The 13,566-nt window shown below is 39.6% G+C and overlaps 1 protein-coding gene across 2 annotated transcripts in view; it reads left to right on the forward strand.

Moving 5' to 3' along the window:
• cpne5a (copine Va) overlaps positions 1-13,566 on the forward strand; it is a 71,249-nt gene that overhangs the window by 22,516 nt on the left and 35,167 nt on the right. For both annotated transcript variants that reach the window (XM_079676983.1, XM_079676982.1), the window contains exons 3-8: positions 2,937-3,040; positions 3,274-3,378; positions 5,835-5,876; positions 6,261-6,336; positions 8,636-8,689; positions 9,283-9,344. In XM_079676983.1, the coding sequence (XP_079533109.1) occupies positions 2,937-3,040; positions 3,274-3,378; positions 5,835-5,876; positions 6,261-6,336; positions 8,636-8,689; positions 9,283-9,344 (443 nt within the window). The remainder of the gene's footprint in view (positions 1-2,936; positions 3,041-3,273; positions 3,379-5,834; positions 5,877-6,260; positions 6,337-8,635; positions 8,690-9,282; positions 9,345-13,566) is intronic.

Genomic DNA, 13,566 nt, shown 5'->3' on the forward strand with positions numbered 1-13,566 from the left:
CCCAATTTAACCCCTGCATATAACGCTATTCGTATAGCTATTGTTGGCATTGGTTTGGAATTATATTGAAAGACCAGTCCCACTTTTTGAAATTGGCAGTTTGCATCTCTTTCCACAAACCCCATCCCATCCTGATGGAGCCATTGAAAGAAAGATGCAGACTGCACTCAGTATTCCCTGGCTGCTCCTAAACCTCAGTGTTTGAAATGAATGTTCTGCCGTTTTTTCCTGACCTAATGAGAAAACACTGCTGGGCGCCAAGGTTGGTATGTGTTATCTGTGCCTAATGAAGGCTTAAGGCACCGCGTTGCCATGCAAGTATAATTCTAGAGGCCAAGTCAGCGTTTGGCGGGATATTGATAGAATGCCTCTAATTATAAGGCCTTAGATAACTGACCAGAGCAAACTTTAAATCCACAAAACAAGCCACAATAGGAACATGTCAAATTAAATGTTCTTGCAAAAAAAAAACACTCCATTGATGAGCTTTATAAGATGCAGTTACGACCTGCACTAACAATGTTTCTAAAAGTATTTAAGTTCATGGGACACAAACTGCCCATTTAGATCTTCAGTGGTCTGGACCAGTAAGCTCATTGTACAAAAACCTCTAAACAACGGCTTTAAATTTGTCTCTTATGTAAAAGTACATTCACAAAATGAACAATCCATTTACAAACAGCAGATGAACAGCCTGAGATGCCTTGCTGATCTCTCAACTACAACTAAAAGCAGACCTCTTGTTGACAACAACTAATTTATCGTGTCTGTTCTCATATGTCCTTGCAAGTTATTTTATTGTTCACCATGATGTGTCTGCTGGTGGTGCTGAATATTATTACTTTAAGCACTGAAAGCTACTGTGAACACAACAAGGACGCTTGCTTCCAATGTACCTCTGTGAAGAAATACGAACTGATCATTATTGGAAACCCTGACACTCTATTTCCCATTTTCTACTTTTTGACAAGGACATTTTCAGTGTCAGTGTTGTGTCATGTAGTCTAAGCATACTCTAATTAGGACAGGGCTGCCCACAATGGGCACATAGGGATAGCATTGCATTTTATATGAAGTATTGGATTAATGGCTCCTTTTGCAAAGTTGTGCAGTTCTCAAGTGTGCTGGATTGGAACCATAATCTGGCCTGCAGGCCGTATGTTAGACATCCCCTTAGTTTATACATTTTCAACTGCAAAAAATGTAAACATTTCTCTCACAAACATATATTGTTAAATCCGTAGACGCATACAGTAGATATTAATAACAGTATATGACAAAGGGAATACAAAACAATAGAATGAAAAATGATAGATATACTACACCCCCGCTTCACAATTTTAATCAGCGATTTTACTTTTCTTCTGTCTTCCACAATGCTGATTGGAAACAAAAACATTGTTTAGAAGCAATGGAATAATTAAATCAGCTCAATTTTCTAGAAAAGTATCCATTTAGTGGCATCCGTCTTTTTCTCAGCAGTTGCCTTAGAGGCTGCTCCTCCGTGGTGGGGGTTAGTGAGAGGCAGGTCAGAGGCAGATCGAGCCTCACTGATGTGGGTCAAAACAATCAATGGAGGGCGAGCCAAGCACCATGCTGATTCAGATCTAATAGCTGCACTTCAAAACCTAAAAGCTACAGAGACCAGTGGAAAAAACAGCTCTTCTTCTGCCAGTGGAGGGCTCTGAATGTCTTCTGGTCTCACATCTCTGGCTTAAAGATATGATGATTAGACTCTTGACTTGCATATGCCGTATGTTGAGCAGCTCAAAGAAAGTCTCAGATAAAATTATCTTGAGATAAAAGCTGTCAGTTCTGAAAAACACTGCAGAGTTCTTTTGATCTGGACATTTACCTATCCAGTTTGTGCTCACTGTGCCTCTCCATTATCAACACCGACTAATATCTTGACCACAGGCAGGCTATCTGGAACCGAGAGCATTATGGGGCTTGTTCATTGTCCTTTTAATGGCAGCGCTCATTGAAATGCTGCCTAAAATTAGTATTATTATGGTAATGCCAGCCTTTCTAATGTATCATTAGCAGCACTCACATACTCCACATCTCTTTTGTACACAACCCCTCCCCTCCTCCATTTGCTGGTTTTAGCATCCATTTCCTTCCCTCTGCTCTGTCTCTGATACTGTTACCATGATTATATGCAGCACACCAAGGTATTTTCCATTTGATAGCTCTTATCCCATCCACTGTTGTAATGCAGGAGTTGCATAATAAAGAAAATGTAATGAATACATTTCCAGATTTTTGGGAACAAGGGCCCACTGGCTTGTTTTGCCCTCTCTTATTATAATTCAGCACATTGCTTTTATTTGTTGCTTCAGAGCTTTTATATCCTGGCATACAGCATGTATAAACAAACAGTATGAAAATAGAGGCAGAAGTAGGGCTGTGCAATTAATCGTATTTTAATCGCAATTACGATTTTGGCCTGCCACAATTACGAAAACAACATAATCGAAAAAAACGTATATTGCTTTGCTAAGTTGTGACAGTGCACTGCAACATATTTGATCTAATTTATTTTTATTTATCATATTTATATATGTTTAGTAGCTTGTGGAAGTGCGGTTCAAAATATTTGTTGATCTTGTTTATTGGTATTTATTATTTTGATATTATTTATTTAAATGTGTCATTTATTTTTGTATTGTTTTTTTTCAGTTGAATTATACGTTCAGGGCAATCAACAGTTGAAAAGATACTGTTCAAATGATTATTTGTATTTGTTTTAAAGTTCAATAAATGGATGTTTTCAAAGTTAATGAATAATCGTATTTAATAATCGTGATATCAATTATTGACCAAAATAATCGTAATTATGATTTTTGCCATAATCGCACAGCCCTAGGCAGAAGCATGGATTTAAAATGTCCTTTACTTTTTTGTCTCTTCATTTCTCTTTTCTTTGTCTGCAGGATTACGCCACCATGCAATTCTGTGCCAACAAACTAGATAAGAAGGACTTCTTTGGAAAGTCAGACCCCTTCATGGTCTTCTACAGAAGTAATGAGGATGGAACGTGAGTTTGTCTCTTGCTTCTTCTTCTCAGCAGGTATTTCATTTAGCCTATCAAAGACAGGTAGGAGGGTCTGGGGATCAAAGAGGAAGTGATCCAAGGTCGAAAGAATTAAATTGAAATCCCTTGAACTCAGAGGCACGAATTCATGCAGACATGGTTTCAAAGCAAAGCTGTATTTTTTCTTAGAGATTTGTCTTTTAGGATTTTAAATCCCTGTCGACCTGCGTTTCCAGGTTCACCATCTGCCACAAGACTGAAGTGATGAAAAACACGCTGCACCCTGTGTGGCAGCCCTTCTCCATCCCTGTCAGAGCGCTCTGCAACGGAGACTATGAGAGGTGAGATAAAAGATGATGAACGATAAAGTGTTCTGCAGATGAAGTGTGATTTTCCACTGGAAATCAAAGCCAAGCAGATTTTCAATATGCGGTGTTGGATTGGTAGTGTCAAATTTAGATTCCATTGATTTTCTACTGTTATTTTATCTGGTGTAAAAGAGAAACATTACCGGACAGTTTTTATCTTGGCTGGCTGTTTATTGATTTGCCCACAACTGGCCTTTCAGAGCATTTAAGTTTCTGATTGGCGGCTCCAGGTGAAACTCCTATCTTATCTGGATCTCAGTTTTGGCAGAAAAGTCATAAAAGAATTGAGGAAAAAGTAAGTTGTGAAGGGAACGTGGCTGCACTCATCGCCCTTAAGGCGTTGACAGGTGTCTCAAAACACAGAAGATTCCTGCTATGTGTTTGTTTGTGTGCGTGAGTGTGTTCGCACAAGCACAAAAGTGTGTAGACTCAGACAGCCATGGGTACAAATCGTCAAAGAACATGTCAGGTATTGCCCTCTCCAACACGCTGGGTGTCAACCTAGGTTCTTCACTGCGATCCCGGCTCTGCTCACCTGGAGAAGCTAATTGGGTCAGACAGATGGAGTGGAAGCATGAAAGGAGCCTGATTCCCTTTGAGGTTTTAATGGCAAGATGTAGGAGTCTGCCTGCAGTGCCTGTGAAATATCTACAGTTAGCTTTTTTTATGTGCTCCATTTTCAAGTCCTAGACAGTGAAAGCCACTGCTTGGTCATTTTTTTTATTCTCAGCTAATCGTTGGATAATGTTTAAAACATATTGGCTTTGTACAAATAGGGGTTGTCCTGGTTTATAATCCGACAGTGATTCTGAGGCTTTGTATTTCCTTTGACTCAGGTATTTGTCAAGTGCAGAGCTCTTTTATCTTTATACACTGAACAAAAATATAAACACAACACTTTTATTTTTGCTCCCATTTTTCATGAGATGAACTCAAAGATCTAAAACATTTTCTACAAACACAAAATAACAATTTCTCTCAAATATTGTTCACAAATCTGAAAAAATCTGTGATAGTGAGCACTTCTCCTTTGCCGAGATAATCCATCCCACCTCACAGGTGTGGCATATCAAGATGCTGATTAGACAACATGATTATTGCACAGGCGTGCCTTAGGCTGGCCACAATAAAAGGCCACTCTGAAACGTGCATTTTTGCTTTATTGGGGGGGTCTGGGGGGGTCCAAAAACCAGTCAGTATCTGGTGTGAGGGTTAGGATTAGGGTTAGGGTTAGGGTTAGGGTTAGGGTATTGTTGTGAGTCGAGTGGCCCATGGTGGTGGTGGGGTTGCGTTTATATTTTTGTTCAGTGTAGATACTGCAGACTCCCCAGATTGAGCTACAAAGACAAAAAAGATTCCCCCTACACTCAGCAGTATAGCATATTACACTACAGGAAAACAGAACGTTATATTTGATATATTCCTCTACCACAATAACCTTTGGAAAGTCAAAACAACAACCGATCTCGATCGCGTCGTAGTGTTCCTCACGATCATTTCTTGCACGAAAAATTTGATTAGGAAAAATAAGTATGCTAACTGACACATCACTGGTTAGTAATCTGCCATGAACATCAGAACACACTTGTTTTTAGTGAAGTGTACGAAAAATGTAATTGTTTCTAAAATGAAGTCTCTGAAATCTCACTATCTGGCAATGTAATATGTTTTTTCAGAATTGAAATAGAAAAAGTGACTGGTTGTTTCACATATTCACATTAAAACTCTTGCATTGTGCAGATAGAATGAGTTCAGGTCAGTATAACAGGGCAGCTCTACTTCACCAATCCTCCTCCAGACCAGAGACACATGATTGACAGCAGCTGATGGGAGGAAGGGGACAAAGCCACTGATCTTTCCATCAGATACAGATACAAGGAGCAAGCACTTTCCTCATTCTCAGCAAATTATCTCAGGCATAGTTATTTAGTTTCTTGCCTTCCAAACTTTTTTGAGAACTTGAAATGATGCTCCCTCCCAAGAGATTACTTTTATATCTTTGGCATTTGCAGTGAAATGTGCAGCTCTATCAACCCCGAACTCTGTAACACAAACTTAATTATAAACAAGTCCTTCATGGCAGTTTACCAATACTTTTTTTGTTGCTTTTATTGGATGCAAGCCTGGCAGGAAGTAGGCTGTTTGGGTTTGTAGTGGTGGCAGTTTAGGTTAAATGATTTGTCATGATGTAAAGAACTATTTTTGGCATCCTTTTAGCTCCTTAAAAAGATGTTTGCATCTTTCGCGTGCAAAAAAGTTGATTTAACTCAGCCTTCATTAGTAATTAATTAGCTTTAACAGCTTTTTTTAACTGTGTCATTTCAGGAAAGGCTCTCAGGGAAGTTTCTGTTCAACGACATTTAGATGTAAGTTTCATGTGTTACGTAACTGTGCTCAACAAGTTTTCCTTTTTTTGATGTGTCTTACAGGGTAATCAAGGCAGAGGTGTATGACTGGGACAGGGACGGGAGGTAATGGATGCACACACACACACGCACGCACGCACGTACATGAATACACTATTTAGTGACATCCTTTTGCCATTCATCAGACTCTTATGATATTTTTCACATTTCTGCACAATTAAAACTTTAAAGCTCTTTCACTTTTAATTCTTATATAGCCTACTGTAAATGTTTTTGTAATTCTACATTTCAATTTATCTTACTGTCGTTATGTATGCATCATCATTAACTAAAGCAAATGTCTTGTATTTGAAAACCTACTGGATAATATCCTCCTCAATAAATTACATTTTCATCACCTTCATAAATCTTTTCTACTAACTGTATTCTGTGTTTACCTCTCAGGGTGTTACCTTCTTTATCTGAATGAATTTTGTCTCTTTTCTCAAGTCATGATTTCATTGGTGAATTCACCACCAGCTACAAAGCGCTCTGTCGAGGTCAAAACCAGTTGAACGTCCACGAGGTGAGTTCAGATAAAGGCAGCATGTCCTAAACATTTGTGTTTAATTTCAGAGGGAAGAGGCTTTTAAAATATATAATAATTTTACATCTCATATTAACTTAAAGTTGACTTCACTGTTGAGTATTTTAATTACACGCCACTATGTCTAGAAGATTGTTATTCTTCATCCTGTTCTTTTTTGTGCTATTTTAACTCCTGTCAAGTATAATTCAGGTCACAATATAAAACATACCTCTCCTAATGTCTAATTTTCAAAGCCTACTGTAGGCATTATATCCAGTTCTGTGTGTCCATATGCCTTACTTATGGTGTTCGAATCAGGTGAAGCACATATTACAACTGCACAGAACTGTACGCAACCTTTTACTGAATGTGTGGCTGCAGCTTAATCACAATGACCAGCATAAAAGCTCACTTTATGGGAACAAGAAACACACTTCAATTCAAGTCCAAATCAGAACACCCTTCGACTCAGCAAGTCATCCAAAGTGTAATGACCTCAGGAGACTCTGGTTGTTAGAGTTGTTAGAGTTATGACTATTTGAGATCAACAGCTAGCGTCCTCGGCCTCTCCTCACCTTGCACAGCATTAAGCATCTGAGAAGTGGTGCAGCTGACCGGATGAGAAAGGGTGTTTCTGCGGGGAGAATACAAATGGGAGTGCAACATATTGCTGCTGATTACAGTTTTTTTGGGTTGGTCCTTGGAGGGTAAGATTGGGTATTACTGTTCAGTGCTCCGGGGCTCCTATCGTTCCCTTCTCATTAAAACACTTGCCATTTTACATTAGCTTTTGAATTAGTCATGGAGGTGGCTTAAGGAAAGAACAGGACCAACAAAGAGTTAGAGGGTTGTGGTAAAATGGAAATAGGCAAGGAGAGACCAAGTGCGAAAGAGAGACAGAATAGTGAGTGGCATGCAGAGTTGCCCTTTCCCATTGCTGATATGGCCGATGAAGGTGCATCCATTACCCTTCACCAAACACCTTTGTATTTTAATTAGAAAGTAAAACACAGAAATTCCTTCATTTATTCTTTTCCAGGTCTGTGCTCTTGAATCAATTTCAAGATGTGGTCAAAAACAACAACCTCTTCACCATTGACAAATAAAGAATCACAACTTTTCAGATTCCCGTGTTCTCAACCTGACATGCAGGGGCCTGCAAACATTAGCTGTGTGAGTGAGGATGACAGCAGGCTAATGCCAACAGAGCCTGATGTCCTTAAAGGTGGTGTCTGTGTGACATGGTGTGAACATGGAAAGACTGATGGCTGCCAGGGATTCACGATGATACCGGCAGATCATCCGCATATAAACACCTTCAAATTTGATATGGTCAGGAGAAACAATTTAGTAGCAAAAATGTTTCTATTGTGTTTTAACATGTTACATCAGAATAAATATATCTTAGTTGAAGTATGTTTCATTATTTTCCCCAAAGAACTTGTACATTTTAAAAAGCATTACATTTAATGTCTGCATCTCAATAACAGCATAATATGTTAACTGCTCTGAATGAGGGACCTAATGCTCTCTGCAATTAGTTTAAAACTAGATTTATGTGGTGTACCAGTTTTAGTATTTGGCAACGGTCAAAAGAAGTAAGAAAACATTGACGTATCGGATGTCTGCAGAAATCCAATATTGTGAATCCCTAATGGCTGTGGTGCTGTGAGGCATCATCTGTGTACCTTTTACTTTATTTACAGCACAGTTCCCTCCAGGCTTGTGCTTCATAGTATGTTTTTATGCAGACCGATGGAATAAGCAGTAGAGATTTTGGATTACGATAGCTTACTGTTTGACAAATGTTTTTGCCTGCAGGTTCTAAAAAATATTTGAGTACCTTTATCATTTAACATCAGGTCTTCCTGCTTTTCTCCTTTTTATATTTGTTTTTTTTTACGCATTTGCCCACATAGCACATTGTTCTCCACTGGTACATTTCTACAATTGAGTCTAAATGTGGTTATCATTCTGTTTATCAACAGTGAATCATTGCTAAAGATATATTTGTTCCACTATCCCCACCTTTGGTAATGTGCCTGGAAAAATGTACAGCGCAGTGCAGGTGCTTACGAATCCGACTGGATAATCAGCTGCTAGGCATAATCAATGCTATCTCAATTCTCCCCTCCTGCAGTTATTGGATTCAGTCGCTCTGCCCCATTATCCTTACAGACATGGAGTAGTAGGACAAAGATGTTTTTATTACTTGCCTAAGGGTGGATAACAAGAACTGTGCTGAAAGTTTATATAATCATCATCATTCTTCTTTTCTATTCTGCCTTCATACCAGGTGGTGAATGCAAAGAAGAAAATAAAGAAAAAGAGATACATCAACTCTGGGACGGTGAGCCTGACTTCTGAGATAAGAGCATTTCTCCCGTTGCACTCACACCCCGACATTTGCTTTTTATATCTCGGGGAAGTTTTCTCTCAATGGATTGCATGAGGCAGTTCTGCTCTGTTAAATGTTTTTTTCCATTCCCAGTGTTGGGGCTTATGAACCAGACAGTACATTTAAGTACAAGGGAAAACATTCTCCTGACCTGAAACGGGGTGAAACGCCAAGTCCCTAGTTATGCACAATGGATCCTCTTGTCTGTGTCCTATTAGTGACGAGAAGTGATGGATGTTGATAAATGAGCCAAGTTTCTTTTAGTGCCTGAGTACTTTGGCTGCTCTTGTTGTATGCGTTGACTCTATAATTAAAATCGGTGGCTAATTATCCATCACACCGATTATCAATCAGCGCACAGGCAGGCTGATGTTCTCTCAGTGATTGTAATACTAATATGCTGCCAGTGCGTCAAAATCATTCTGCATGGATAAGTCATTTTTGGGTGGTTAGCTCAGAGGTCAGTGTTAATGTGCAGATTGGTAGATTTGGTTTTCCATAATTACAAAGCATGATAATAAGTTTCAACCTTTTCTTTCCCTCAGGTGTCCTTGTTGTCATTCAACGTGGAGTCAGAGCACACCTTCCTGGATTACATCAAAGGAGGGTGAGTGTAATGTTTGTCTGGTGATGATATGACTGTTTGTATTTGTATTTGTATATTATCTTTGTGCCAGGCTCAATAAGGCGTTAACACAGGAAGTCCGACTATGTATAATTCATTTTCCTAAAGTTTCCCTTCACTCAAGGTTTTGCTTATTTTTTATTTCTTTGGATGTTCGAGCTTCGCTGTGCAGTATGATGTTTTTGCAGAGTTTGACACTAAAAGGCTGTTTTCACATGTATCTGCTCGAGGGGTAAAGTTTCTCTCTGCTCATCTTAAATGAGAGCACAGCTAGTCTGGAAGCCATTCAGCGTGAAGTGTGTTCACTACAGTTAAGAAGAAGACATTTTTCTAGAACTTAAATGTGTTGTTTACTTCACGAAGGAGTAGATGCAATTTTAATAACTCAGACCAAAGTCATTTTTCGGGAAGAAAAGCAATATCACGCACAATTATTCTTAAAAATGTATCCAGTGGATATTTAATTTCTTATACTGTTTAACATTAATATGTTAGAATTGTAATGATGTATTGTATTCAATATGGAGCTATGTTATACAGAAGTTATGTTATTCTCTGAAAACCAAACAATTCTGATGCCTCACAACAGCCAAACAACAGTACTTTAATTATAACACATCCAACTTATGGCGCATTTCCACTGCAGCGGGTAGCCCCGTTTAAGCGTCCTTAATCGTCCTCAAGCGGCCAGGCCAGTTTTTGGTGGCCTTTCCATATAGCGTAGCACCGGCTAGCGGGTACTTTTTCCCTCTTTTTCCGGCCCCATAAAATCGTGGTTCTATCAGGCCAGGGCCAGGGCTGAACTAGTGACGTCAACACTCTCGAATGCTGATTGGTCAGAGAGAATCGTCACAAGATCGCGCGCGAGATCATCCCTAGCGTCGTATATACAGTGGGGAAAAAAAGTATTTAGTCAGCCACCAATTGTGCAAGTTCTCCATCTTAAAAAGATGAGAGAGGCCTGTAATTTTCATCCTAGGTATACCTCAACTGTGAGAGACAAAATGAGGAAAATAAATCCAGGAAATCACATTGTCTGATTGTTAAAGAATTTATTTGCAAATTATGGTGCAAAATAAGTATTTGGTCACCTACAAACAAACAAGATTTCTGGCTCTCACAGACCTGTAACTTCTTCTTTAAGAGCCTCCTCTGTCCTCCACTTTTTAACTGTATTAATGGCACCTGTTTGAACTCGTTATCAGTATAAAAGACACCTGTCCACAACCTCAAACAGTAACATTCCAAACTCCACTATGGCCAAGACCAAAGAGCTGTCAAAGGACACCTACAAAATTGTAGACCTGCACCAGGCAGGAAGACTGAATTTGCAATAGGTAAGCAGCTTGGTGTGAAGAAATCAACTGTGGGAGTAATTATTAGAAAATGGAAGACATACAAGACCACTGATAATCTCCCTTGATCTGGGGCTCCACGCAAGATCTCACCCCGTGGGGTCAAAATGATCACAATAACGGTGAGCAAAAATCCCAGAACCACACGGGGGGACCTAGTCAATGACCTGCAGAGAGCTGGGACCAAAGTAACAAAGGCTACCATCAGTAACACACTACGCCGCCAGGGACTCAAATCCTGCAGTGCCAGACGTGTCCCCCTGCTTAAGCCAGTACATGTCCAGGCCCGTCTGAAGTTTGCTAGAGAGCATTTAGATGATCCAGAAGAGGATTGGGAGAATGTCATATGGTCAGATGAAACCAAAATAGAACTTTTTGGTAAAAACTCAACTAGACGTGTTTGGAGGAGAAAGAATGCTGATTTGCATCCAGATAACACCATACCTACTGTGAAACATGGGGGTGGAAACATCATGCTTTGGGGCTGTTTTTCTGCAAAGGGACCAGGACGACTGATCCGTGTAAAGGAAAGAATGAATGGGGCCATATATCGTGAGATTTTGAGTGACAACCTCCTTCCATCAGCAAGGGCATTGAAGATGAAACGTGGCTGGGTCTTTCAGCATGACAATGATCCCAAACACACCGCCCGGGCAACGAAGGAGTGGCTTCGTAAGAAGCATTTCAAGGTCCTGGAGTGGCTTAGCCAGTGTCCAGATCTCAACCCCATAGAAAATCTTTGGAGGGAGTTGAAAGTCCGTGTTGCGCAGTGACAACCCCAAAACATCACTGCTCTAGAGGAGATCTGCATGGAGGAATGGGCCAAAATACCAGCAACAGTGTGTGAAAACCTTGTGAAGACTTACAGAAAACGTTTGACCTCTGTCATTGCCAACAAAGGGTATATAACAAAGTATTGAGATGAACTTTTGTTATTGATCAAATACTTATTTTCCACAATAATTTGCAAATAAATTCTTGAAAAATCAGACAATGTGATTTTCTGGATTTTTTTTTCTCATTTTGTCTCTCATAGTTGAGGTATACCTAGGATGAAAATTACAGGGACGCTTAAACGGGGCTACCCCGCTGCAGTGGAAATGTGCCATTATTAATCATACAACCATCTTAATGTTGTGAACACTTGCACGTCGTTTACACGGGAAATACATACCGTGTGACATTAACTCTGCATCAGTGGCGATCCTAGAGTCGGTGGGAACCCTAGGCAAACTTTTCACAGGGGGCCCCTCGAATCAGCTTTTCATCACCACGCACAGCCGACAAGCGAAACTTGCTACTGGTATAATTGCCAAGTGTTGTGGGCATGTAAACATGTCATTGTTGTGACTCACAGAGATGAAGTTGTGGAAAATCCATGCTTTGAGATTGAATACAGTACATTTAAAGGCACGACTTCCGCTCCCCCCACTCTTTCCAATCTACCCTGCTGCCCATATTGCATCACTTGTCCAAAATGTACTTCAGTATCATTATTCACTGCGGTTACTCAGTGGCCTGGAAGTTTCCACATGTGAGTAAAGTGTTGCCCCAAACAACACACTGTGTCAGTCCACATCCACTACTATAGTGTAAATGAATATGGATGACTATGATAAAATATGGAAAAGATCCGTGAGCTTATTTAAGGGCGGGCGACCTGTCACATATGGAACAATGTTTCTCAATGGATCATTGGCTGCCCTGGTTTCAGTTTTCTGCTACTTTGCTGCTGATGGCTGAGTGTCCCAGATCTGTCCTGTGGTCTCTCTCCAGCTCACACAGAAGGACACACAGATACACACTCACATCCACTCAAACTGTTTTCATCCTTAGTTTCACTAACTGTTCGCCTCCGATTTAGTTGAGACAGCGGAGAAGTAAAATTATATACTTACACAGTGTGGTTCCAAATCTAAATGTACTGCATTTAGATTCATATTTCACTTAATTGGGGGTCTGGTCTTTTATGTTTGTGAATCTTACATTGTTTCATAATCAAAAATCCCCATTACACTTATCCAAGTTCTGTAAACAACTTTAAATGTGAGCACTAAGATTTTAAACTAGATAAGCAACAAATTGTCTGCAAACGTTTTAAGATCACATTAAACCATTTTACTCTCATGTACTAATTGATTTTTAGGAAACTCAAGTTTTAATCTTAATCTAAATTATACAGATATCACGACATAAATAGCAGCAATTGCTCAGATGGCAAAACCGTGTTCCTGAATTGTAGGGCGACATATCTGGCAGATGGCTGCACACAAAAAGTTGCTTAACTGTAATATTTATGATGCACCAAATCCAGCGATCCGCCGAAAAATAGAGAAAAAAAGTACAGATGGATGTGTTTCAAGCGCTGAGAACTCTTGTGATTCCTTGCTATGTATTTTCTTTGTTGTAAATGTTTTAATACGGTATTAGATAATCCCTTTTTAATCCCTGGAGGGGAAATGCAGGAATAAGTAGTAATTACTGCTGGTGTTATTCAACAGAAGGCTTGCTGTCTGTTAAATAGTAAACAAGTAAACACTGATGGTTCCCCTGAGAAGACTCTTCCCAGGAGAACAACTTGGACTGAACCCAAGTGTGTGAACACATGTAGGAAGAGTGGAGGTTTTCCTAAATAGAGAGTAATCAAGAATTGTATTTCATTTCATTTAATTTCAAACCTTTATTTAACCAGATTGGTCCCAATGAGATCATAGATCTCTTTTTCAAGGGAGACCTGCAGCATATAGGTTCCACATGAAACATAAAACGATAAAGGACATCATACATTATATGTACAGGATACATTTACACAGTTATAGACATTTACAAGTGCCCATAGTATCAACGAG

This window comes from Notothenia rossii (genome assembly GCF_949606895.1).
Source record: "Notothenia rossii genome assembly, chromosome: 4".
Lineage (NCBI taxonomy): Eukaryota > Metazoa > Chordata > Actinopteri > Perciformes > Nototheniidae > Notothenia > Notothenia rossii.